The sequence below is a fragment of the Ceratotherium simum genome, chromosome 3 (genome assembly GCF_057802395.1).
Source record: "Ceratotherium simum simum isolate JZ-2026a chromosome 3, ASM5780239v1, whole genome shotgun sequence".
Classification (NCBI taxonomy): Eukaryota; Metazoa; Chordata; class Mammalia; order Perissodactyla; family Rhinocerotidae; genus Ceratotherium; species Ceratotherium simum.
In genome coordinates, this window is record NC_141902.1 from 1,846,134 (window position 1) to 1,871,921 (window position 25,788).

The window sequence follows — 25,788 nt, forward strand, 5'->3', positions numbered from 1 at the left end:
GGGAGAGGAGGTTCGGTGTCAGTACGTTGTGACATGTGCAGGACTTTACTCAGACCGAATTTCAGAGTTGAGTGGCTGCAATCCTGATCCTCAAATTGTACCGTTCCGGGGAGATTACCTTGTCTTGAAGCCAGAAAAACGCTATCTTGTGAAAGGAAACATTTATCCGGTAGGTAATGATGCTTCTGCCTTCTCACTCTTCTCAAGATGGTTGTGGGTGAAAAAGGAATGAAGCAAAAACTTTTACCTGGGTCAGAAGTAAGAGATGTTTTGAAGGGCTTTTCGTGCAAGCATTTCACCTGTGTCTGTTGTGGTTAAATCCCTAAGCCTTTATTCTGATATCACAGTCATTAAATTATAGTTAATTGCCTGCAAGTACATGTCTCCAGAAGGCATGAGTGTGCCGTGGGAAGAGCTATCAAGAAAGACCCGCTTTTTCCTCCTGTCTGGTGGAGGGAGCACCCCTAAGCGGACTTTCCCTTCCAGCGTGCCCAGATCCCCAGCCTCTTTCTCAGTTCACTCTCTGTAGGTGCAGAAAAGGGGATGTGGCCACTCGGTAGTTTCCTGGTGTAGAAGACAGGGCCATTTAAGTGAAGAATTCTTTCTTGTGTCTGGAACTGCTAGGCTGAATCTGATGAAATTGCCAATGTTCAGCTATTTGTTTTTGACCTTGCCAAAACATCCATTTCCTCTGCTTCAACCTAATACATTCCCACTTTACAAAAGCCTGTGCTATGAATGTGTGTTTTTTTCTGTCAAGTCTGATTTTTTGCCAGCCACATACATCCCTAGTTGGGCGGGGGTCAGGGTGGAGGGGGGCAGAATAACCTGAAATAGGACAGTTCTTTTTTTCTTCTTCTTCTTTACCCAGAAAGAGGAATAGATGGGACAGCGTGTTCAGTGTGAATAGCATCAGCGTTTCCTGTGTGGCATTTCTAGGCAGAAGCGTGTAAACAGAGAAGTACAGATCAGAAGTAATGCAGATTAAATGCATGGGAAGAAAGTGTTTTATATTACCAGTGAGTGTTTGCATGTGTCATAAAATGCAGCATGACAGGGGGCTCATAGTCGTTTGCTGTGTTAAATCCGTAGGTCCCAGATAGCCGGTTTCCTTTCCTGGGAGTTCACTTCACACCGAGGATGGATGGCAGTGTTTGGCTAGGGCCCAATGCAGTGCTGGCCTTTAAGCGAGAGGGCTACAGACCCTTTGACTTCAGTGCCAGAGATGTTATGGATGTCATTGTCAAGAGGTAACTTTATTTCCTAAAAAAACGATTTTATGTGCTTATATTTTTAATATGGGAAATTTTGTCTTTCTTGATATTCTATTCAGTAAATCCTCATATTTGTGATTGGTATATTGATATTTTTATTAATCCAAATTAAGAGTTTTGTGGAATAAGCATAACATTTTAGCTACTTCAGGAACATTCTGATGAGCCAGGGTGATGTCTTGGTTAAAAAGAACAAGACCAAGAGCCAGTCACACATCTGACAATCCAAATCTTGTTTTGCTAACCTTCTAGTTGAGTTTGGGGAAAAAAAGAAAGAAATTTCTCTCAAAATCAGTAGATGGCTTACTTTGATAAGGTCATTTCAAGCTAGTCACTATCATTTTGAAAACTACTGGAGAAATTGCTGGTAACCAAAATTGTTTCCTTTTGTGGAAAACTAACAACATTGTTGTGTGGACCTGGGATGTAGATTCTTTGCTAATGTAAGAATTAGGTCGACCAGGTGTTTTGTCTGGTCTTGTCAGCAGTGTGGCTCTCCAGAGGGTTTCACATCAAAATCTCTAGAAAGCCTTTTAAGCTATGCTTGAGTTTCACCCTGCACAGATTCTGAAACAGAAGGTTTAGGCTGGGGCTTCCCAGCGTGTGTGCTTGTGAAGATACCGAGGCACACAGGCTCCGCAGGGTCCCCTGCAGAATCGCCACTGGAGTACCTGGCCTCTGCTGACTAAAGAAAAGTAGAGTAAATGTCCTCCTTGTTTAATGCCCCGCTTCACAGATCGGTCACTGCCTTTTAAGTGTGTTCTGAAAGCACATAACATTTGCACTAGAAAGCCTTGCTGTTGGCAGGTTTTACAGAATCCTACTTTGAAACTAGCATTCCCTGGGAAGTTGAGTTTGAAAGGTGTTTAGCTTTGGAGTTTGGAAAGTATTCCTTTGCTGAAGTTTCCTTATATTGGCCAAAAGTTGATTTTCTTTTAATATGTGGTTTTTCTGACTTCGCCTAGATTTCTGTGATGCCACCCCAAAAAAAAAAAAAATCTAATAGTTGTAAAGGTGTTTTGTAGTAGTAAAGAATTCCTCTCTCTCATAAAGATTTTATTTTGTTTGCTTTCAGTGGCTTGATTAAACTGGTGTTCCAGAATTTCTCTTATGGAGTTAATGAGATGTACAAAGCCCTTTTTCTCAGTGCAACAGTGAAGCACCTTCAAAAGTTTATCCCTGAAATTACTATCAGTGACATACATAGGTAAGGAGAAGCTGTGAGGACTGTAGATCCAGTCAGGACTGGGGTGAACTTGGAAGGGGGTCTGACGTCCAGTCAGTGTGTCCTCTGCCTTTTGTGTGCTCTCCCTTCCCAGCACGTTCCCAGGTTCCCTCTGCAGTGCATGCGTTGGGTGTTGCTTCGTCGTGGCCCTTAGTGCTTTCATTAGGCCCATTTCTGATGACCTAGACCGCCTTACAGCATCCACTGAGGCCTCCACTGCCGCTGGGTTGTGATGCCACCTGCGCCTTTGTGTCTAACTGTCATTCATGATAAAAACATCTTGCCTGAAAGTTTGTCTGATCTCCCTGGCCTCTTAGAGTTGTGATTTTAAAGAGTGATGTTGACCTCAATTCTGTATGAGATCATTGATTACCATGTTAACTAATTAGGTAGTAAACACATTACAACATTATATTTTGATTGATTGTTAAAACCTTTTAGAAACACACTCCTATACCTGGCCTTATCTTGCCTTACCTTCTCTTGCCTCCTCTCTGCCTCTTTTGTTCTTCTGTGGGTCCTCCTGCATTCAGGGGCTCTACTTGCAGGACAGAATGGGAAGTGGTGCGGCAACAGTCAGTCTAAGTCCTCGCTCCAGGTGTGTGGGGCAGAGGAAGGATTACTTGCAAACACTTTTTTTCTTAAAGATAAAGCTTTCCGGATGTGATCTGTAGATTGTCTAAATACCACCCAAGCCTACTTTCTTTTCTCTTTGGTGATATTTTTAGGGTATTCACCTTTTTCCCGAACAAGCCATTTGTTGGGCCCAATCAGCAGTGTACTTTGAGGTACTCTCCCCCTGTGATCTCCAGAGTGCTGAGTGTCTGTCTCCTAAGGAACAGCTGCCGAGCTTGCCTGGTGTGAAGTGTCAGCAGCTCGGCTCTGTGTCTGGGAAGAGAGCAGTGGTCATATCAGCTGTCTCCCTTAGGGGAGCGTCCTGGGCTGAATCTGACTGTAGCATGTTATTCTCAGAACAGCCTCTTTGAATTCTTAGAACTATTGAAACCCAGCTAATGTTTTTATTCTTCTCTCTCTCACCCCTCTACTCACCTTCTGAAATGGAAGGGATAAAAATATCTAGGCTTTATTTTCTTTCATTCACCTATAAATAAAGGTTTTTATGTTTTCAGTGTCTGCTTTTATATCTGAAAATAGATTGGACAAATCTGGTGTCTGTTACTGCTACTAGTCCTTGGAAACACAATAGGTGGGCACGGTGAATTCTGTGTATAAACAGTTGCAGTGAATTCATTACCTGTGTTTGATTACCATCCTTTTGTAGCTGCCAAGGAAGACTCTTTAGACCAGTGGATTTCTTATGGTAGAACTGGACTTGGGGCTTGTGGGTTTTGGTGAACACGCCTGTCTCTGGTGTGAGGGTGTGGATTTCAGTTACCAGTGCCATTAGCATGTAGGAGAAGAGGGCACACAGCACTGTGGGCAGGTGCATTTGGGGACACATTCAACCCAGTCACAGGTGAGTGTCTCTGGGATAGAAGCGGAGCACGTTCATAATTCATTTACCCCTTCCCATGATTCCTGTAGCTCTTAGAGGAAGGAAATTATCAGCGATAAAAAGGAAGGTGTAGGGGCCGGGCCCATGGCTTAGCGGTTTTGTGCGCGTGCTCTGCTGCTGGCGGCCCGGGTTCGGATCCCGGGCGTGCACCGACGCACCGCTTCTCTGGCCATGCTGAGGCCACGTCCCACAAACAGCAACTAGAAGGATGTGCAGCTATGACATACAACTATCTACTGGGGCTTTGGGGGAATAAATAAATAAATAAAAATTAAAAAAAAAAAAGGAAGTTGTAGGAGATATGTTTGATACCATTTATGTAAGTTTAAACAATACCATATACTGTCTATGGATTGCACATGTAATATGATAAAACCAACGAGCATGGGAGAGGTGAACACTAATTGAGGAGAGTGGTTACCTCTGGGAGAGAACAGAATGGGATCCAGAGAGTTCCACAGGGGTCTTCCGTCATATCTGTGATGCTTTATTTCTTAAGCGGTTTGGTAAGAAAATAGGCATTCATTGTGTTATTCTCTGTACCTTGTTGTATGCATGAAATACTAAATCATAATAATAAAAAGTAAGATCAGTAGACTCTCCCACAGTTTGAATCCCGAGTCCTGCCTCCTTGCAGCCCAGTGTAGTAATACCATCGATGCTCTGGTGTTAATGTCCAGGCAGAAGCATATTGAGCAGTTCTAGAGAGTAAAAGAGTGTTAGCTCAGGACGGTGTCCTTACATTGCAGGAACCACCAAAGGGCACCCAGCTTGACTACTCCTTGCCTGGCCAGAGCATCTTGGGCAGTAACTCCTTGGTGAACATTAGACTGGGATGTAAAGTTATAACCTGTCAAATGTACACGTTGTACAGACTTCTCATTGTTAAATGATAACCTCTAAGGTTCTTGATTTTAGCTCTAAAGTCCTTTAATTTGTTCTGTGAAATAATTTGATATGATAATCTAACAGCAGTTTTTTATCTGTTAGCCTTGTAAGGATGTAAAAGAGTGGGACACATATGCCAAGGTCCCCTCTTTTTCCACGTTTCATTTTGAAAAATGTCTTATTTGGTGAATTCTAGAGTAAATTTTCAGGCAAGATGTTTTCATCGTGAGTGACAGCTGGAGACTGAGCTGTGTCACTGTGGCATGCAAAGGTGAAAGCCAAGCCCTCCTGCAGCAAGGTGACCTAGGTCGAGGTTGCTCAGTCTTGGCACTGTTGACATTTTGGGCCAAATGCTGCTTCGTTGTGGGAGACTGTCCAGGTCACTGGAGGATGTTGAGCAGCATCCCTGGCCTCTTCCCACTAGATGCCAGCCATACTCCCCTGGTTATGACAACTAAAAAAGTCTCCAGACATTGCCAAATGTCCTCTAGGGGGCAAAATCTCCCTTGGTTGAGAACCACTAGTCTAGAGAATTTGGTAACCCTCACACTGCAAAACTGCGTCTGGAGAAAATATAATAAAAATCCTTTGAAATAAATACAACTGGGAGTGCAAGAAAGTCAGCAGCATCCCAGGAGCAAACACCAAGAGGAAACGGAAAACTCGAGTACTAAGAGGAATTGGGGCTGCTGCTGTCCTGGAGGAGTAGGGAGGGCTTGCTGATTTTGATATAAATACAACTGAGTTTTTAATTGAGATGTGATTTACGTATAATAAAATATGCAGATCTTAAGAGCTCAGTGAATTTTGGCAATTGTACAAACTCGTGTATCCACCACACAAAACAAGATATAAAACATTAGGAACTTATATTTTAATTGTCACTAAAGTGCTGGAAAGGAGGCCTTGGGTCTGAAAAAGGTGGAAAGTTGGAACTGAGACCCCTGTGTAAGGCCAGGGACTCTTGAAGGGCTATACCCTCAGTGAAAAGGAAGTCTAGAAAAAAAATTCCCCTTTGCACCAGGAAGTGTTAAGGAATTTCATCTGTCCTGGTCTTGTGGGGTGAGTGGAATCTCCTAAGAATCTAGAACCCTGAGCCTGCCCTCACAAGTGCTTGGAGTTTGAACTTATGCCACCAGCATGATCTAGGAACCTTAACCTGAGAAATTAAGTTAAAAAGTAGATCCAGACTTGTTTGGATCCTGCTTCAAACTAATCATTTCTCCCTCTCTCATTTTAAACAGGTCAGAGAGAGAGAGTGAAAATCAGGGTAATTTGGCCACAGACTGAATATTGTTGATACTAAGCAATTATTATTTTGTATTATTATTATTTTTAAGAATCCTTTGAAAAGAAATATACATTGAAGTGAAATGATATGCCATCTGGGGTTTGCTCTAAGGTAATCCAGTGGAGAGAGGTGGACAGTGGGTGGGGATATATATGAAACAAGATTGGCTGTGTGTTGATTATTGTTGAAACTGGGTAATACGTACATGGGAGTTCATTAAACTCTTCACTTTACTTTTGTACATGTTTAAAAATTTCCATTAAAAAAAAAGTACTCCCAGGATGGTTGTGCCCCTGGAGCACCTGACAGAAGCAAATGTGAAATCTGTGGAGGGACATGACCTCAGCTCAGCCCCACGCATTCCCCCAGATGAAGTCCTGCTGACAGAAATCACCTTCAGAAGGTACAGAGCACCATAAGTGAGAGCAAGCAGATGGAGTACATACCAGAATTAGACCCCTCACAACTTTGGGTAATGGTAATATTGGAAACCATAAAGTCAATATGCTCCAATGAATTAGAAACAAAAAGGAATGGAAAACATGAAGAAGAATAAGACCAAAAAAAAAAAAAAACCTGGGGAAATTTGGAAACCAATTAATTAGAATTTCTAGAAATAAAAAGTATAGTTCTTAAATTTTAAAACTCAAATGACTAGGTTAGACAACTAGTTAGACTTAACCTTAAGAGAAAATTAGTACATTGGAAAGTAAATCTGAAGAATTTAGAGAACAATGTTGCAAGATAAAGATGCATCATGAGGAAATTAAAAGACATGGAGAAGAAATGTGAAAATTCCAGCCTACGTCTCATAGGAGTTCCAGAGAAATTGAGAAGAGGCAATACTTTGAAGTGGAGTATTTGAGAATTTTCTAGAATTGACAAAAAAACCTAAAATTCAGGATGCACAGTGAGTCCCATCTGAATAAAGAATACTAAATACAAGAATGGAAATAGATTATAACTTCCAAATTAGTAGAGGAGGAAAAAACAATATAGAAAACTCAATAAGTCAAGAAAGGAGGTGGGAAAACCCCAGGAAAATCAGGTTAAATACCATAAAATAATATGGTAGAAATCAAATATACCAGTAATTACAATAAGTGTAAATGTACTTAATAGTTATTACAGGGATTGTCAGGTTGGATTAAAAATAAAATCCATCTATGTGCTAGGCAAGTGCTTAATAGAAGAAAGATGAGTACTGGCTTCATTTTAGATAAAATACACTTTAAGACAAGAATTATTATTAGAGATAAAGAGGGTCACTCTAAACTTGTTGCGTATAATAACAAAGCTGTGAAATACAGAGGACAAAAACTGACATATCTGCAAGCGGAAATCAACAAAACCACAATTGTGGTGGGTGATTTTAAGACAAGTCTGTTGACAGAAGATAGATCAAGCAGATAAAATATCAGATTTGAATAACACAATTAAAACACTTGATTTAGTGGATGCATAGAACTCTCCCACCCTCATTACAGAATACTTGTGTTATGCAAGGCCTCATAAAACATTTACAAAGGCTCAAAATGTTCGAAGCCCTAAACCAAGTTCTCAACAAAATTTTAAAAACTGGGCATAGAAAAACCACATTCTCTCGTCACAATCCAGTTAGATTGAAGATTTGTAACAGCAATACCCCTCCTTCACGTTTAGAAATGAAGCTGGAATGGTTTACTCTCCCCATACAACCACTCCCAATTTAAATATGCTCATGTGAACTTCTATTTTTAGATTAACAGTAGATCCCAGAGTGAGTGTTATAAAATACTAAATTGTCCTATTTGGAACCGGCCAAAGATGTCAGTTGTAGCTTTTCGTGGCTGTTTTCTAGCACACAGGATAACGCCTGCCACAGAGCAATAAAGCAGTAACACAGCACTTCTCAGACGAAGGAATGCCATTGTCACATATTTGCCTATTGTTTCTGTACATATTTAAGAGTCTGGGGTATACATTCCCATTAAATCGAACTACAAATATAGCAGAATAAATGGCTACAGAACACTAAACAATTAAATGTACCTGAATTGTCAGATATTAAATTTGCTGAATCATTTGTTCTTTCAGCTATTAAAATAGAATTTAAAAGAATTAGAAGTTAAAGAATTAAAAGTTTCAAGCCTTATTGAATGCTTGCTATGTACAAGGCACACACGTAGACATGGGGGTGAAGTAGGGTGTTGTGCAAGATTCTTTCCTGGCCCTCAAGACATTGATGGTTTATCTTACCTGAAATTTCAAATTATGATACTCGGTCTGAGGTGTTCTGAGGGGGAATGCCTATATGTAATCATGCAAAGAACAACTCTGAAGTGGTATGAAGTGCTGAATAGGGAACATGAAGAATTTGGTAGTTTCAACATTTCATGTTAAATAGTTACTTTAGTTTGAACTAAAGTGAGATCCTTAGAAAAACTTAATGTTTTTTACAGTTTGGAGTCTAGGTTTTGAATGCTGGGGCAGGAGTGTAGGAGATGTTGAGAACAGAACTGGTGTTTATCAGAAAAGTAAGTGTAGACACATTTTAAACTGTGGTTAATCAGTATTAGCTTGTGTTTGCTTAGAAGGAGTACGTAAGCCTCTGCAGAGAGGAAAGTTTCACTTTGAACCCTCATCAGTGTTGGTCATGCCGCTGTCTGCCCCCCGCATGCTGGCCTTCTGCCGGATAAAAGGAGAGGGACCAGAAAACTAGCAGAGATGCTCTCAGCAGCAGCAGGAGCGTTGTCCAAGAAAAGGGGAGAAATGCTGCTTTGATGCGTTGAGGTGAGCTACACACACAGAATGTACAAAATGGACCACACACCAGCTGATAAGGTGTCCTTACCCTAAGAAATTTCAGTTTCAGTCCTGCGCTTTCTTTTTGTGTTCTGAGTGTTTTATCTGATTATAACTTGGAAATCCTTACCGCTCAAAAATCTCCCGTCCCGACTCCCCGCAGGCTTCCACAGGGCAGACTACTTGCCTTTGTTACAGAGCCCTTCGTTCACCCTTGTCATTCTCACTTACCTCTCTACAGATGAACAGTATAGCTGTGTGACTTGGGGCAAGTTCATCTCTCTGTGTTTCTTTGCTGTTAAATATAAACTGTTTCAGCCTCTTAGAGTTGTTGTGAGGATTAAATGAGAGAATTCCTAGCACTGAGTAAGCGCTTGGTAAATAATAGCTCTGGTTATCATTCTCTCTCCTCAACCAGGCTGAGGTCATAGAGGTCAGTGCTTACATCTTGTTCTTTGTATCTTCCTGAAGTACTTATCTGCATTGGCCCAGAATCAATAAAAAATGTTTAATATTGTTGCCTGATTTCTTGAGTCTTGGTGGTGTGTATAAGGCAGCTGTTTTCACACTGGGTTTTCTTGGAGTTTGATTGGAGTTTAGTGGAGGTGCTTTTGGAGTCCAAAAATATTTTATTCAAATTTAACCTGTAAATTTTAACTATTTTAAAAACTAAAAAAAAAAATCTAATTTGTGTTATAAAACAAAACATTAAGTAGTAAAGGCTCTTAGCGTGTTAACATACTGCCAAGTTAATTCATTTTCGTGCTTTTCCTATCATCTCTGTTTAATTAATTGAAGGTTATCCTAACATTGAAGGCTAAACTGTTAAAAATAAAAACAAACTACAAAACAAGAACTTGCTGCCATTTGCAAATATTTTTCTCCATAAATTTTAATAGTTTACAACCAAAACAAAACATACAAAAAAATAGAATTCTGTAGTGGATATAGGAATGCAGCTGACATACCTAACTGCTGCTCTCATGGCTTTGCATTAATCAGAAGAGCCTTATTCCCATTGATTGACCTTCTAGTAAATTCATTTTATAAATTTAAATAAAAAATACATCTGTTCTAATTAAATGTGGATCTGTGTATAACAGCTCAGGCATTTGTGTGTTGGTTTGGTGAGCGTTTCTTGGCACTGTCATGTAGTACATGTTACGCTATCGGCTAAGGATCCAAGTCTGACAGGCTACAACTGACAGCCTTTGGCTAAACGCAGACCTATTGGGTTTCCACATAATTGTGTGTTTAGAAGGATAAAGGCTTTATTGCTTTCAGAGTCCTTTGAGACCACTGACTTGTGAAGTGTCCTGCCTCCTCCAGTTGGTTGACCACTATGCTTGCTTTTGCAGAGGTCCAGCTGGAGTACGTGCCCAAGCCCTGGACAGAGGTGGAAATCTGGTGGAAGACTTTGTGTTTGATGGAGGTATTGGGGACATTGGAAATCGCATTCTTCATGTGAGAAATGCACCTTCCCCTGCTGCCACTTCTTCCCTGGCAATTTCTGGAATGATTGCAGATGAAGTGCAACAGAGATTTAAATTGTAAATAGTGGAAGGAGCTAGGTATGCATTTTAATATCCACATTCAGCAACAAGAATGTACCAATTGCATTCTTTAATTTTAAGAAAAATGCTTTGAAAATATCAATTTTAGGTATCTCATTTAGATGACCACTGAATATTAAAATGATGTAACATAGAAATAATAACTTTTAGGGCCGGCCCCGTGGCTTAGCGGTTATGTGCGCACGCCTCGCTGCTGGCGGCCGGGGTTCGGATCCCGGGCGCGCACCAAGGTACCACTTCTCCGGCCATGCGGAGGCCGCGTCCCACATACAGCAACTACAAGGATGTGCAACTATGACATACGACTGTCTACTGGGGCTTTGGGGGGAAAAATAAATAAATAAATAAAATTATAAAAAAAAAAAAAAAAGAATAACTTTTTAAAGTCCATGCTCTTTCACGTTGTGAATAAAGAGGAAAGGTACAGTTGTGTCTCTCCTGAATCCCTGACTGTTAAAGACCTGTTCTTGCCAACAGTGATCTAGGGATTTGGCTCTTGTAGAATTTCTGGGAACAAGGGCAGAAAAAATTGATTATTCCCTTAACTTTTTGGCTTTATAATATCTAAGCTTTTTTGTCTCTCCTAAAAAAGAAAATATAGTATTTGTAGATTGCAAACCTTTTAATTTTGAAGAGTTAGAAAAGCTCACGTTATTTAGAGCAACAATATTTGTATTTGGGAATTTAAAATTCTTGATTTTAAGAAAATACATGAAATCTACTGTTTTTAAGTAGTTTGAATAAGATTCTATCTTGGCTATAATATTTGTAAGAAATAACTTTGCAAAAGAAACATAAGCCTTTGTGATTCCCAGCCTCTCTGTAACTGACTTGGTGTGGAGCCATCACTAAATCTAAGCAGCATTTGACTAAGAGTGGTTGTTGCCCACTCTTCAGTCTTCTATGGCTGAGAAACTAAAAGAACTTACAACTGATAGGTTTTTATGAGAACAGTTTTCGAGTCCTAACACTGGTATACAGAACTCTGTAATTTTAAAAATTATTTACCTCATATTTCTGTTCTTCAGTTACACCAAGGTTCTTAGATGTTAGCCGAGATCACTAACGATTCATGCCTACTTGGTTTTTCAGGGATCTTATAAACTTTTATGAGGATATTTCTTCATTTTTGGGAAATACCTAACTTTGAGGCATTCACTTTTGTAAACCGCAAAGGTGCCTTAACATTCATGTGTACTTCATGAATATTTTGCACTGTTGCCCAGTGCCATCCTGTGTACTGTACATATGTATGTGGTATCTGTTGAAATGATTCTTGCAATTCAGAAAGTTGGAAAATAGAAATATAAATGAAAATATGGCAGCCTACTGATTGGCGACACCTTTATTACAGAACCACCTCTTAGGTGAGACATTTTCATCCATGCCCTCACACATGCTCTCCCAGGATCAGTCTTCCACTCTTCATTTTTTTCCTTCCTCTTCTCTCTCCAAAGCTGTGTGATGGATGAGTTAGAAGGATGTGCATTTTGGTTGATAGGAAAAACTTTTCTGTTTCCTTCCTTGTCTCTTCACTCCAAGCCTTGGTGATTACACTGATTGAGCTACCTCATCCATTAATTTGAAAGGCTACCCATCATCAGCTCATATTCAAGAAGCAGCCCAACCCAGTAAATGGACGAGGCAGATAGTCAACACTTGGGATGAGCGCGCTGGAAGCATTCAGAAACCACTCACAGAAGACACAGCCCTAATGGTTCTTCTTAACAACTGATTCCTCCAAGAAATGGACATACAGCTTATTTGTCTGTTCCGTTCCAAGACTATTAAGAGATGAGAAATATTACAGTTCTCTATTTCATCAACAGTAAGATTGCATATACGCTAAGCTGTGAAAGACTGAAATTACAAAAATAACTGTCTTAACTAAAGCAGCCCTCATTCCATTTGGGTCTGTACTATACCTCCAAAAAATACAAGTGAAAAAATTATTGAAAGTGTTTTGAATGTGTAGGTTATGCTGTTTGTAAAGTATTTTATATTTATGTCAATAGGGTTTTGTTGTCTAATACTGATATAATATTTAAAAGTTTTGTGTATTTCTGAGAGAAGAAAATGTATATTAAAAATATTTTAATGAGCCGTAGTGTTGTGAACATAATTTTTAGTTTCATAAAAACTCTGATTCACATAAATTTTTTCTGTCAAACATGAACTACCACAGCTTTAGATAGCAGCCAATCTTAAAAAAATTTTAAAACTTCAGTATTTGTGTGTAATATAACGAGGTAGAGTAGTTTACATTTCGGGTAAAAAGTAGAGCACTTCCCCACTTACATTTAAAAACGGCTTTCCATCTGGTAGTGGTGGCAACATCTGGCTGACCTCAGTTTCATCTGCATACCCCAGAGCACCAGGGAATATTATTTCTGTTACATAGCAGAATGTATATAACATATAAAAATAGGGCGTTTTGGGGGGCAAGGGGTCCAATAAATAAATCAATCTTTTGGTATTTCATAAAAAGTTATAGTTCCTCTTGGGAAGACATTTTTGGTATGCTATCTCTTACAGGGGGTCGGGCTACTGGCATGAGCCTCCCATAAAGGTTATAGGGCAAAATAATCGTCTGAGTGCCTGCTGCACTTCATTCCGGCAGGTGGACTGTGAGAGGACCCGAGTTAGCTACAGCAAACGAACCATGAGAGTGACAACAACATTTATTGTTTCCTGTGGTGTTGCTTTGGTTTGCTACTGACTGGCAGCACTTGTAGCTTTAAATAAATTGAGGAAGTAAGAGAGAGTAAATGGGAGAAATGTTGAGCAAGTCCTTCTTGAAAATTTTTTTCAGTGGGAGAATATTTGTGGTACAATTTCAACTGCTTATTAAAATTTGAGATGTGCTTGGGTCATTCAAGTTATCTCCCAGAAGCCATTCTAAATTCTACAAAGACAAGTAAAATTACTGTCTATTGAATTACTAATATGATAGCACATTGATTTTAAATCAAGTTTATAACTGAGCTTTTTGGTATAGATACATAGGCCTTACAGTATCAGTGTGTTTAATACTTCGATTTTTTTTTTTTGTGAGGAAGACTCAGCCCTGTGCTAACATCTGCCAATCCTCCTCTTTTTTTGCTGAGGAAGACTGGCCCTGGGCTAACACCTGTGCCCGTCTTCCTCCACTTTATATGGGACGCCGCCACAGCATGGCTTACCAAGCAGTGCGTCGGTGTGCGCCCGGGATCCGATCTGGCGAACGCCGGGCTGCCGCAGTGGAGTGCTCGCACTTAACCGCTTGCGCCACTGGGCTGGCCCCTTAATACTTCCATTTTTTAACACTTGAAGCAAGTGTTAATAATGAGGTTGGAATTTTTTCATTTAAAAAATTGGCTTTTTAATTAATGTTTTTGAATAAGTACAGTATTCATATGGTTGAAATTCAAAAGTCACAAAAAGGTACACAGTGAGAAGTTTCACTTTCCCTCCAGCCACCCAGTTCTCATCTCCGAGGCAACAAAAATTATCAGTATCTTGTGCAGACTGGCAGAGATGTCATATTGATATATAATAAAACACTGCCTCCATTTTATTTTACACAGTGGTAGCATACTCTGCATACTATATTATACATCCTGCTCTTTCACTCTGCAGTGTATCTTTGAGAATGTTCCACAGTGGCCTGGTTCTTTTTAAATGACTTTAGAGGTTTCATTCTATAGATTTACTGTTATTTGTTGAACCAGTCCCCTATTCTTGCTGATGATTATTTGAATTGTTTATTTCTAGGGTGTTTTTTGTTTTGTTTTTGCTGTAACAAACAATACTGCAAAGAATAACCTTGTGTCTGAGTTATTTCACATATGAGCAGGTATACCTCTAGGACATATTCTGAGAATTTGCTGGGTCAAAGGGCGTGTGCCTTTGCAACTTTGATAGCTGTTGTCCAGCTGCCCTTGATGGAGTCTGAACCATTGACACTCTCACCAATAATAAACCAGGGTACCTGTTTCCCCATACTCTCATCAGCATAGTGTATAATCAAACTTTTTCATCTGTGCTACTCTAATAGGTGAAAAATAACTCAGTGTAATTTAAATTTGCATTTTTCTTAATATGAGTGAAGTTGAGCATCTTTAATATGTTTGAGACATTTATATTTCCTTTTCTGTGAACTGTCTTCATATCCTTTATCCTTTTTTTTTCTTGCTGAGTTTTAGTCATTAATTGGTAGGAGCTCTTTTAGATATTAGGGAAATTAACTCTTTAGGAAGTGAATTGCAGATATTTTTTCCAGTTTGTCATTTGCTTTTTGGCTTAGGTTGTGTTGGTTTTTTTGCCATACATTTTTAAAAATAGAATTTATCAATCTTCCAGATTTTATATCATAGTAGAAAGATCTTTTATACTCTGAAGTTATAAACAAATTATTTTATGGTTCTATTTTTTACATTTCAGTCTTTGACACATCTGGAATTTATCCTAGTGTAGAGTGGGGTATGGATCCAATGTTTTTTTCTAGATGGCCCATTTGTCTGGTTGGGAACTTTTTACTGGTGTCATTCTTGGCTTGCCCTCCACATGCACACGGATCACATTTCTGTTTGCCTAGCCCACAGATCACAACTCAGATGCCTGTAGAGACTAGGCAGGTTACATAAAAGCGTGAAGAGTGCCAGTGGGGAGTAAAGCCAACTGGAAATGGGATGGCATTCTTTTCTAAAGAGGGCAGCCACTGCCCACCGCCTGCTGATTCCTCCCTTGCAGGAACGCGGCAGGGCCCAGGGTTGCCAAATCTTTGTCAAGAGAAGCTGGAAATCCAGATTTTTATGGGAAATCTCTTGATTTTAAAATATTAACAATTTAAAAAATTTAAACATAGCCTTGGCTAAACAAAATCTATCTTCAGGACAGATTTGGATCAGAGAAGGTTTCCAGTATCCATGGCGAAGAATGAAACTCCCCACTAACAACTTTACTCTCCTATAAGAAAATATAGTCAGAGTCTAGAAGTTTGACAGCCTAGTAGTCTGTAGCTGGAGTTCTGGAAGAGGAGAGAAAAGTAAAGACAGTCTATGTAAGCCAAAGTCTTTGCCCTCACTGATGGAAAAATTAATTGGAGAAATGCAAGCATTTCACTATCCTACCTTTTATCCAAGTACATGGGAATGTAGATGTGGCCATTTATTAGACGACATTCTTGATTCAGTGGATACGTGGATTAGAAAAATGATCTCTTAAGTTTTCCAACTCTGCCGTTCTGATTTTGACAAAATGGTGTGTGTTTTGGGGGAGGATAATTGCTCAGCTACTGATCTTGGAACTGAAGTGTGGCACAGAGTTATTTTTTTGCGCCCAGTTCTTACTTTCCTTTCCTCACTGCTGGGGGCTGGGGACAATCTGTTATAATTCACGTGCTCAGCATCTTTCCGGGATGAAATTGACGCTAATGATAAAGTTTCCAGAGTCTATGCCTCTTCAACTCAGGAAAGCTCAAGTTCTGGGGATCGTTTTGGGTCGCTAATGAGTATGGCTGGCCCCCAGGGCGGATCCAGGTTTTATGGGACGTGCCACCTACACAATTTGGAGGACACCATTAAGAAAACAATTAAAAAATACCTTTGGGAACTTTTACAGAAACGATATGATTTTGTGAAAACACAGGGGCCCGTGCAAGTGAAGGACCTTTAAGTTCAGGCTTGATTAACGTCCTTGTCACCTGCCTTTTGTGGCCCTGATGTGTACTTCGGCGTCCCCACACCAGGCACCGAGCTGTGTACAGCACAAACACGTTAACGGGGAACAGCCGGGAGCCCCTTCTCTCCACGTCCTTACACCGCCTGCGGGGCCGCAGCCCAGGCTCCAGGCGCGAGGAGGGTGGCCGCAGTCCGGATCGTGTCGGGAAGGGCGAGAGGAGCGGGGTGCGTAACGCTCAGCCGGCAGTCCAGCAGTCGGCCTGGAACCGGCCGGGCGGTCCCGGGAGAGGCGGCCCCGCCCCCGGCTCCCCGCCCCCGGCTCCCCGCCCCGCCCCCTCGCAATCCCGCTCCCCGCCCCGTCCCCTCGGGCCCCCCCGCCCCCCGGCTGTCCCGTTCCCGCGCATGCTCCGTGCGGCGCTCCGCGCGCGGCGCCCAGGGTGATGCGCGCCGGCCGAGGGCGGGCCCACCGACTGCCGGACGGAGCTCGGCGGCGGCCGGGCGAGGTGTGGGCTGCCGGCGGGGCGGCGGCGGCGGCGGCTCTGTGCGCGCCCGAGGGGCCGGCTCGCCGACGCGCGCGCCCGGTCGGCCCCGGGCCCCTGAGGTGACTCGGCCAGCGGCGGGGCGGCGCGGCCGCGGGAGGCGATGAGGGGTCGGGCCGCCGCCGTCCGCCCGCCGCGGCCGTAGCGGGAGTCGGGCCGGGGGCGAGGCCAGCCGCCCCTCGGCTGGAGCCAGACAAAGGGGAGGAGCCCCGGGAGCGGCCCGCGGCCGGCCAGGCCCAGCCTCCGAGCGGCCGGCCGCCGCGCGTCCCCGAGGAGCCGGCCGAGCCCGCCTCCTCGCGCCCTCGGCCGCGCTGGGCCCGGGGGGCGGCCCCCGATGCGGAGGCGCCGCGGCCGGGGCCATGCAGCAGGCGCCGCAGCCGTACGAGTTCTTCAGCGAGGAGAACAGCCCGAGATGGCGGGGGCTGCTGGTGCCGGCCCTGCGGAAGGTGGGTGCGGGCCGGGCCGGGAGGAGGCCGGGGCCGGGCCCGGGAGGGGACGAGGGAGCGGGCTCGGGCTGGGCCCCGCTCCGGCCGGGACGGCGCGCGGGCCCCGTGGCCTCCGGGGCCGTGTCCCGAGCGCTCGCCGGCCCGGAAGGCGGCTTGTTGTGATGGAGAAGCCGGACTGGGCGCCGCGGCCGTGTCGGCGGGCGGTTTCCGCCGGGACCCGGCTGTCGTCCGCGGGCGGGAGGTTGTGTCAGCCGGGGACGGGGCGTCCTCTCGCCCGGGGCGCGCCCGGTGCTGTGGGTGTTCACGTGGGCGCGGTGTCGGGGAGCTGGCGTTCCCCGGACCGCTCTGGGGTCCGCCCGAAGTGCCTGCTCGCGTCCTACCTGTTTACGAGAGGTTTTCCTCCGGAGCTGGGTCACTTCCTTCACTGGGTGCAGCTCGGGGTCGTTGCAGAGGACAAAAAATCAGCTCATAAAAATCAGTCTTTGAAGTTCGGGTGCATCTCTCCGGTAAATGGTGTCCGTCTTCATCTGTGAATTTAGGTAATAATCACACTATCATTTTTATAGTAAACCCTTTTGTAAGGTCAAGACGAATTTAAAGACTGAGAGTGGTGCGGGATTAGATATCCTGCCTGCCGAACAGGGGCCTCCCTCGCCGTTGATGCAGACTTAGTCCCTTCTGCCTTTTGTGCAAAATAACCAAGGATAGATTTTAAAATAAATAAAAAATAAACATTAACTTAAAAGACTGCACTTGGAAAGTAAGTCTTCATACAATAAATTTCTGTAAATGAAAGGAAGAAGTGTATTTTAAAGGTTAAAAACATGTTCCTCAGACTTTCAGATTTTCCATTATTTTCTTAATTCTTACCAGGAGATACTACCTCCTTTGGGCAAAACATCAAATCATGTCTTTTTAAAGAACTTGATGGAGGTGACTGGGGCCAGCTAGACAGTTGTTGTTTCACTGGCATACTAGGTGTTAGAGTATTAGATGAACTTTACTTCCAAGGGCAGCCCGATTCTACAAGGAGAGGGGAAGGGATGGCAAGTGTGCTGATTGGTGGTAATGAACTCGGGCCTGAGCTGAAAGCCAGGGGGGAAATGCTTAGATGGTAACTGACCCTCCTGTGGGGAACTGCGCTCAGAAATGTGAGTAGGCCTGTGTTGTTGGCAGTGTGATGTAGGTATCTAACTACTTGCACTTTCTGGTAGCAAACAGTATTTGAGTATGTGTTGTATGACTTACTCAGTAGGTAGCTTTGACCCTCATGATTGTACATGCACAGCTGTAGATTTATTTCTTCACATTAGGCTGGAAACAAAGCCAGGACTAGCATCCAATCCTAGTCCATTGCTTTGAGACTATTATTTTGCATTTATATATTGTGCTTGTTTTCCTGGAACTCAGGTGCCTTGTAGATCTGTATTGCTTGATTCCACAGTTCTTGTATATCCTTTGCTTATAGAATAAATATGTCTAAGAAAATTTGGTCTTTTGAGGTGAATTGAATTCAAAAAGCAATTTCTATTTAACTTACTAATTTATGGTTGTTATAGAATTGAGGTATATTCCCATGGAAGACTTTTTTATATTTTTGGAAATTTTTCAGTCTTAGTAATTTGGGTTAGTGCAGTTTTGTGGTATGTGTTTGGGTATTTGTGGTATTGCAACATATAGGTTTGAAGTGTCTGCTAAGAGTTGTAGCTCTTAAGGAGCTCAGGGTTCCCTCTTTCTTGGCAAGATGTGTTAAATTCTGGTGTGTACCTGCCACCCGTGCCTTTGTACAGTGAGGGTTCCTGCCATTTCTAGGGAGGCCCTGTCTTCACATGCGGAGCATCTAGAGCTTGGCTTTCTTCCTCCGTCTGACCAGACAGGTACAGAGACTGCTGGGATTGGTCGTGGTAGCAGCAGTGGTATTGGATAGACTGCCAGGATCTTTCTCCTCCAGTTGATGTTGCCCTCGATCATGTGTTGTACCCTAGCTTCATTTAACTTCTGTTGAACACTTTGTAGGTATGTGGCACCATGCTGGATACTAAGAATACAAAGATGAATAAAAGCCAAGGCCCTGCTCTAAGGTGTTTACTATCTAGACTGAAAATTCTAAACTTTGAGGTTTTGGTTTATATACATGAGATAGCAGCTGTGAGCTCAGACTTATATAAGGAATATCTCTGTGTGTGTGTGTGTGTGTGTGTGTGTGTGTGAGAGAGAGAGAGAGAGAGAGAGAGAGAGAGAGAGAGAGAAAGGAGCAGTGTAGTTTAATTGGCTCTGTCAGGTTAGTCTACTTGGGCGTCTTGGTGGAACCTCCAAAACTGTTAAAATATAATTTTCAGAAGGTAAAATCATGACCTTCCTGCCAATATAAATGGACACGTGTCAGTGATTTTGAACCAGCTCGTTACTTAATGAGAGAACTCATAAGATGTGTTAAACTCACTTAATATGAAAATTTGAGGAGGTAGGTATTTATATGCAATTTAATAAGGGAATATTAAGATTGTTGGGTTAGATACAGAATTAGTTAATATCCTACAGGAACATAAACAGTATGTTTTGGATTATCTTTTCTACTGATTAGAAATTATTTGTATCTGTACCAGACAAAAATCTCTAAGTTAACCTTACAGATTTGTAAAGTACAGTATGGAGTAATCAGAGGTTCAAGCACAACACTGCACTAAAAAGCACCCAGTAATCTCTTTTGCTTATTTTCAAGTTTCAGCTAATTTTTATGAAAACCAAAATATTTGTATATGTGTATATATTTGGCAAAGTTGCCATTGTTGACATTGAGAACATAAGGGATTTTTTAAAACCAACATTAAATATTCATTTCACTAGGTAGAAACAAGCATTGAAAAATAGATTTATAGAAAAATAATTTGGGAAATAGAAATGTATTGTTCTTTAACTTTTAAAATAGAACTTCACCTAGGGCATTTAAATACATACAGAACTACAAAGGTAAAGCAGAGAAAAATGACACTACTGATGGATGATACATGGGTTGTTAACATTACTGCTAAATTATGTATCTTCCCTAAAAGAGCCAGAAACGTAAATGCCTTCACCACTACTCCCCAAGAACATTGAAGCTATCATATTACTTGGGGGGAGAAAGAGCGTGGAATTTATTTGTAAATGCAGCTTATTATCTGTGTCTTTGAAATGCCTTTGGTACTTGGAGCATGTGCTATTTGGTTATATGCCAAGAAAAATCAGTGTAAGCATTCTACATATGGAAACATGCCTTAAAATCATTTTATCAGGTTTTTAGGTCCCTGATATTTCCCTTGTAGATGGCTTTTCTGTAAGGTGTTCTTCACCAGGCTAGCCATGGAAGAGAAAATGTCTGTTGTCTTACTATCTGTACAAATGTCATAGGGAACTAGAAAGAGTTGGTTGAATTACTTTTTTCCTTAGTCTAATTTGATTCAGGTTCAATAGCGACTCTCCACCTCAACTGTCAGAGTTTGCTCTTAGATATCTGTCTAAAATGCAAGAAGTGTGAGAGAATGTCTGAGTTAATTAGTAGCAGTCTATGGCAGGGAGAAAGAAGATAGGGGGTTTTGATTTAGAAATGCTTTTGTGAAATCTGTAAGATTCTAATGTTTCTGCCTTTGTACTAATGTCTCTTGGAGCTGTTTTAGAAGATTGCACTGGATCTTTCCCGGGCCCAGAAGAAAAGTATAGGGTGCTTTGAGAAAATAAAATTAGTGTCACTGATATATGAGAGGGTCAAAGAAGGCTTCTCTAAGGAAGTAACATTTGTGCTGAGTTCTGGAGGATATATTCAGATATTTATTGAGTACCTCCTATGTGCCAGGCATTATTCTTGATACTGAGGCTGTATCAAGGCCCCTGCTCTCATAAAGCTTCCATTCTTAGTGGCTGGGAGAGGCCTGGGAGAGACAGACAATAAAGAATAAACAGTTATCTGAAGGATCAGTAGGAATTAACAAAGAAAGGAGGAGAAAGGATTTGAGGCCCAGGGAAAGATAGGAACACGACTTGTTTTAAAGAACCGAGACTAAGTGAACAGAAGGGAATGAGGCTAGTTGGGAGACTGCAGGTAGATCAGGTTAAGGTCTCTACCTGAGAATAGGAAGTCCTGTAGGGTTGTTTATGTAACAAAGTAATTAGATTAACTTGATCAGAATTGCTTTTTGAAAAGATCACTCCAACTGAAAGCTGGAAACGAATAGGACATCCTATGATTTTTGTGACATGAGGCCCGTTCTGGATTTCCCGAAGCCACTGAATATAACAGTAGAGCCTCAGGGAGTCATTTGGAATTATTCCAAACTAATAATGACCCAAACTGACCCAGGGGGTTCAGCCAGAACTGGATGAGCATTAGGAATGCATTTTAACTTGCTGCATTTAGCTCCCTGTCAGCCATGATTTAGTAGTCGTCTTCTATTTTCAGTTTAATTTTGGTATGGTATATTTGGAGCAATAATATTCCATTTAAGTGTTTTATGCTGAGTATCCAAAGCATTACCTGTGTTACCACTTGGCATAAATCAAGTATATGTCTTTTATATTAACCATGGCCTCTCTTTCAAGGGAACAGTAGTTTGATTATATCCTCTGTTAGCCTGCGTATTTGAATCAGGAAGGAATTTTAATGGAACTAATGGATCTAGCATTATCTCATGTAGTCACGTTAAAAATTAACAACCTAAAATTCTTTTCTTTTTTTACATAAGAACATATGGGAGTAAGTAGAAAGCTTTTGAAATGTATAAAGTGTAATACACTTCACATTTTAATGTGTGGAGATGAAGCAACACAATGAAAATCACATTAAGGTCTAGAAATGAGCACTAGCGTTGTCTCTTCCAAGTAAAGTTTTCAGTACCCCAGTTTTCTTCCTTAAATCACTTTGTAAACTCAAACCCTACCTCTTCCTTGCATAGCACTTTGTAATTCTTTCTTAACTGACCCATTAGCAACATTTGGCAGTTGATCTCTTCTCCTTGAAATCCTTTCCTCCCTTGGCTTCCAGATTGGCAAACTCTGCAGGTTCTCTGCCTGTCTGGCTGTTCCTTCTAGGTCTTCTCCTTTGTTGATTCCTCCTCATCTCCGGACTTCATCCTCCTAACCTCTCCAGGGCTTAGTCTTTGGTCTTCTATTTCTCTTTGCAGTCATTTCATAGAGATCCTGCCCCAGCCTCATTGCTTCACATACCATCTGTATCTGATGATTTCCAAATTTATATTTCTGGCTCGTACCTCTCTCCTGAACTTGGATATCCAACTTCTTTCTTGATACTTCCACAAAGATGTATGATAGGCATCTCAGCCAATACTGAGCTCCTTCTCTTCCCCCCAAAACGTGCTCCTTTTGTAGTATTTCCCATATCAGTAAATGGCTGCTCCATCGTTCTTGTTGCTCAAAATAAAATTCTTGAGTTATTCTTGAATCCTGTGTTTCTTTCATAACCCATATCTAATCTGTCAGCAAATCCTTTTAGCTCCACTTCAAACTATAGCTATATTCAGTTACCATTTCTTACTCTTCACTTCTAGCACCTGGGACCAAGTCTTCATCACCAATCTCCTGGAGTATTAAAATAGCCTCTGGCTGGTCTCTCTTCTACCCTTGCCCTATTCAGTCTTTTCTCAGTGCAGTAGAGATAAGTGACATCATGCCATTCCTCTATTCAGAGCTCTCTCAGTGCTTCTCAAAATAAAAGTACAAGTCCTTCCGATGGCTTGCTGCAGTGTGGTGCTGCCCTCCGCCTGTACCACTCTGACCTCATTTACTACTGTCCCTTTTTTGGTCTCCTCCTGCCCAACATGGGCTTCCTGGTATCTACAACTCACAGATATGTTCTAGTCTCAGGGCTTTTGTACTTGCTGTTTTTTCTGCCTAGAACAACCTTCCCACGGATAAAAAACACGACTGGACCCTTTACCTCCTTTAAGTCTTGAGACAAACATTATCTTCTCAAAGAGGCCTTCCCTTGCAGCCTGTCTAAAACTGCGCATCCCCTGCCTCCTGAACATTCCTATGTAGATGTTCACAGCATGACCCATTGTGAGCTATATCATCTTCCATAAACTGTGTCTCCAGTATAAATGATGTACTCGGTTCTCAAGCCAGAAACCTCATCAGATCCTTCCCTTCCCTCTCACTCCAGGCTCACATCTAATCAACACGGAGTCTTGATTCTTTCTCCTAAGTTAGGAGTTTTCTAACTTTTTTTTCTGTGTATCCCCAAAAGAATATTTTAAAATTTGCACTTTTTTTTTTTTTTTTTTTTTTTTTTTTAAAGATTTTATTTATTTTATTTTTTGCCCCCAAAGCCCCAGTAGATAGTTGTATGCCATAGCTGCACACCCTTCTAGTTGCTGTATGTGGGACTCGGCCTCAGGATGGACAGAGAAGTGGTGCCTCGATGCGCACCCGGGATCCGAACCCGGGCCGCCAGCATCGCAGTGCGCGCACTTAACCACCAAGCCACAGGGCCGGCCTAAAATTTGCACATTTTTATGTTGACATCTAAACGTTTTCATCTTTAAGTTCAAATAGTTGTAGAGGATGTAATTTTATATATATTCTAAATACTAATAACTCCATAAGTCTTTTTTTTTTTTTTTTTTGGTGAGGAAGATCAGCCCTGAGCCAGTCCTCCTCTTTTTGCTGAGGAAGACTGGCCCTGAGCTAACATCTGCGCCGATCTTCCTCCACTTTATGTGGGAGGCTGCCACAGCGTGGCCTGACAAGCGGTGAGTCTGTGCGCGCCTGGGATCCGAACCCCTGGCCGCCAGGAGCGGAGCGCACACACTTAACCACTACGCCACGGGGCCGGCCCCTCCGTCAGTCTTTTAAATGTATCCAGTGAAATCTAAATACCATAACAATTCGATACTCACCATTCATCCTTTTAAAATATACATGGCAAAGTGCTTTTTTAACATTTGGAAATTTTACATCTCTCTCTTTTTCCTGTGAACTTTTCATTCCATTTCCCCCATGTAATTATATTCTAGTATAATATTTTTATGTTTAAAAGTCTTTGTGGGGCTGGCCCGGTGGCGCAGGCAGTTAAGTGCACACGCTCTGCTGAGGCGGCCCGGGGTTCGCCGGTTTGAATCCCGGGCGTGCACCGACGCACTGCTTGGCAAGCCATGCTGTGGCGGCATCCCGTGTAAAGTGGAGGGAGATGGGCATGGATGTTAGCCCAGGGTCAGTCTTACTCAGCAAAAAAAGAGGAGGATTGGCAGATGTTAGCATCTGCCACAAAAAAAAAAAAAAAGTCTTTGTGGTTGTTTTTTGGTGAGGAAGATTGGCCCTGGGCTAACATCCGCAGCCATCTTTCTCTACTTTATATGAGACGCCACCACAGCATGGCTTGATGAGCAGTGCTTAAGTCCATGCCCGGGATCCAAACCTGTGAACCCTGGGCTGCCAATGCGGAGCGTGCAAACTTAACCACTATGCCACTGGGCCGGCCCTGGTTTAAAAATCTTTGATTGATCCCTCCTTTGTATTTATACTTCTTTGCAACAAAAAAGTCTACATATTGAATTTTTAAAAATTCTCCAATGAGAGGGGCTGGCCCCGTGGCTTAGTGGTTAAGTGTGCGCTCTGCTACTGGCGGCCTGGGTTTGGATCCCGGGCGCACACTGACCCACCACTTGTCAGGCCATGCTGAGGCGGCGTCTCACATACAGCAACTAGCAGGATGTGCAACTATAACATACAACTATCTACTGGGGCTTTGGGGAGAAAAAGGGAAAAAAAGGAGGAGGATTGGCAATAGATGTTAGCTCGGGGCTGGTCTTCCTTAGCTCAGGGCTGATCTCCCTCACGAAAAAAAAATTCTCCAATGAGAAATGTTTAAAACCTTTAAGGCTTTAAAACCTTTCTTTTGGGTTGAATTATTAGTAGGATGTAGTTGATCAAAAGAACATAAATGTCATGAATTTTGAAAAATTAATAATCATAAAGCTTTATTGAATATGCATTACCTAATGACATCTGTGTAGCTGTTTGATTGTTTTTAAATTAGCTCATGTTTCATGGGTGGATATTACTTATTGCTGGAATGAGATGGGGTCTTGCTGGAGTGAATCAGGATTCAGCATCAGTTCTATTCTGTTTTCCATTTCCGTAGATGTAAGCCCTAAAGAACCATTGTTAACATATTAAATAGAAGAAAAATTTGAAGCAATCAGACTCATTATTAAAAGTTCTTTCAAATTATATGCCAAAAATTATATTGTGGTCTATCAAAAAAGTGATTCTTAATGATCTATCAGCCAGCAACTCTTTTAGGTTCTCCTTCAATTTTGTTTAAAGCAAAAAGTTAGAAACCACCTGACTTGCAAAATGATTTGTTACCTGGTCTTTAGAGTTATTCACTTTTTCATTTTCTAGCTTTTCCAGAACTTGTCAAGTGGCTGATAATTAGAACTGTTACTTTTTCTCTTTTTCACTTAGCAGTACTTTGTTTAGTCCAATGTATCCAAGAAAGATTGGGAAAATAAAAACAGTATTAACTTCAGTACACCTTATGCATGACAATATTTATGGATAAATGTATTTTACCTTATCACATTCTTTAAACATTT

General features: G+C 41.9%; 2 protein-coding genes across 12 annotated transcripts in view; both read left to right on the forward strand.

Moving 5' to 3' along the window:
- L2HGDH (L-2-hydroxyglutarate dehydrogenase) overlaps positions 1-12,655 on the forward strand; it is a 40,948-nt gene extending 28,293 nt beyond the window's left edge. For 7 of the 9 annotated variants that reach the window (XM_087421879.1, XM_087421896.1, XM_004436350.3 and 4 more), the window contains 4 exons: positions 2-169; positions 1,093-1,250; positions 2,350-2,481; positions 10,337-12,655. In XM_087421879.1, coding sequence (XP_087278005.1) covers positions 2-169; positions 1,093-1,250; positions 2,350-2,481; positions 10,337-10,532 — 654 coding nt within the window. In that variant the 3' untranslated portion in view covers positions 10,533-12,655. The remainder of the gene's footprint in view (position 1; positions 170-1,092; positions 1,251-2,349; positions 2,482-10,336) is intronic. The other 2 variants (XM_087421846.1, XM_087421855.1) reach the window with 2 other exon arrangements.
- A 4,074-nt stretch (positions 12,656-16,729) lies between these two features.
- Positions 16,730-25,788, forward strand: part of SOS2 (SOS Ras/Rho guanine nucleotide exchange factor 2) — a 93,237-nt gene continuing 84,178 nt past the window's right edge. Inside the window, exon 1 of one of the 3 annotated variants that reach the window (XM_087421940.1) lies at positions 16,730-17,197. In XM_087421940.1, the coding sequence (XP_087278066.1) occupies positions 17,111-17,197 (87 nt within the window). In that variant the 5' untranslated portion in view covers positions 16,730-17,110. The remainder of the gene's footprint in view (positions 17,198-25,788) is intronic. The other 2 variants (XM_087421933.1, XM_087421946.1) reach the window with 2 other exon arrangements.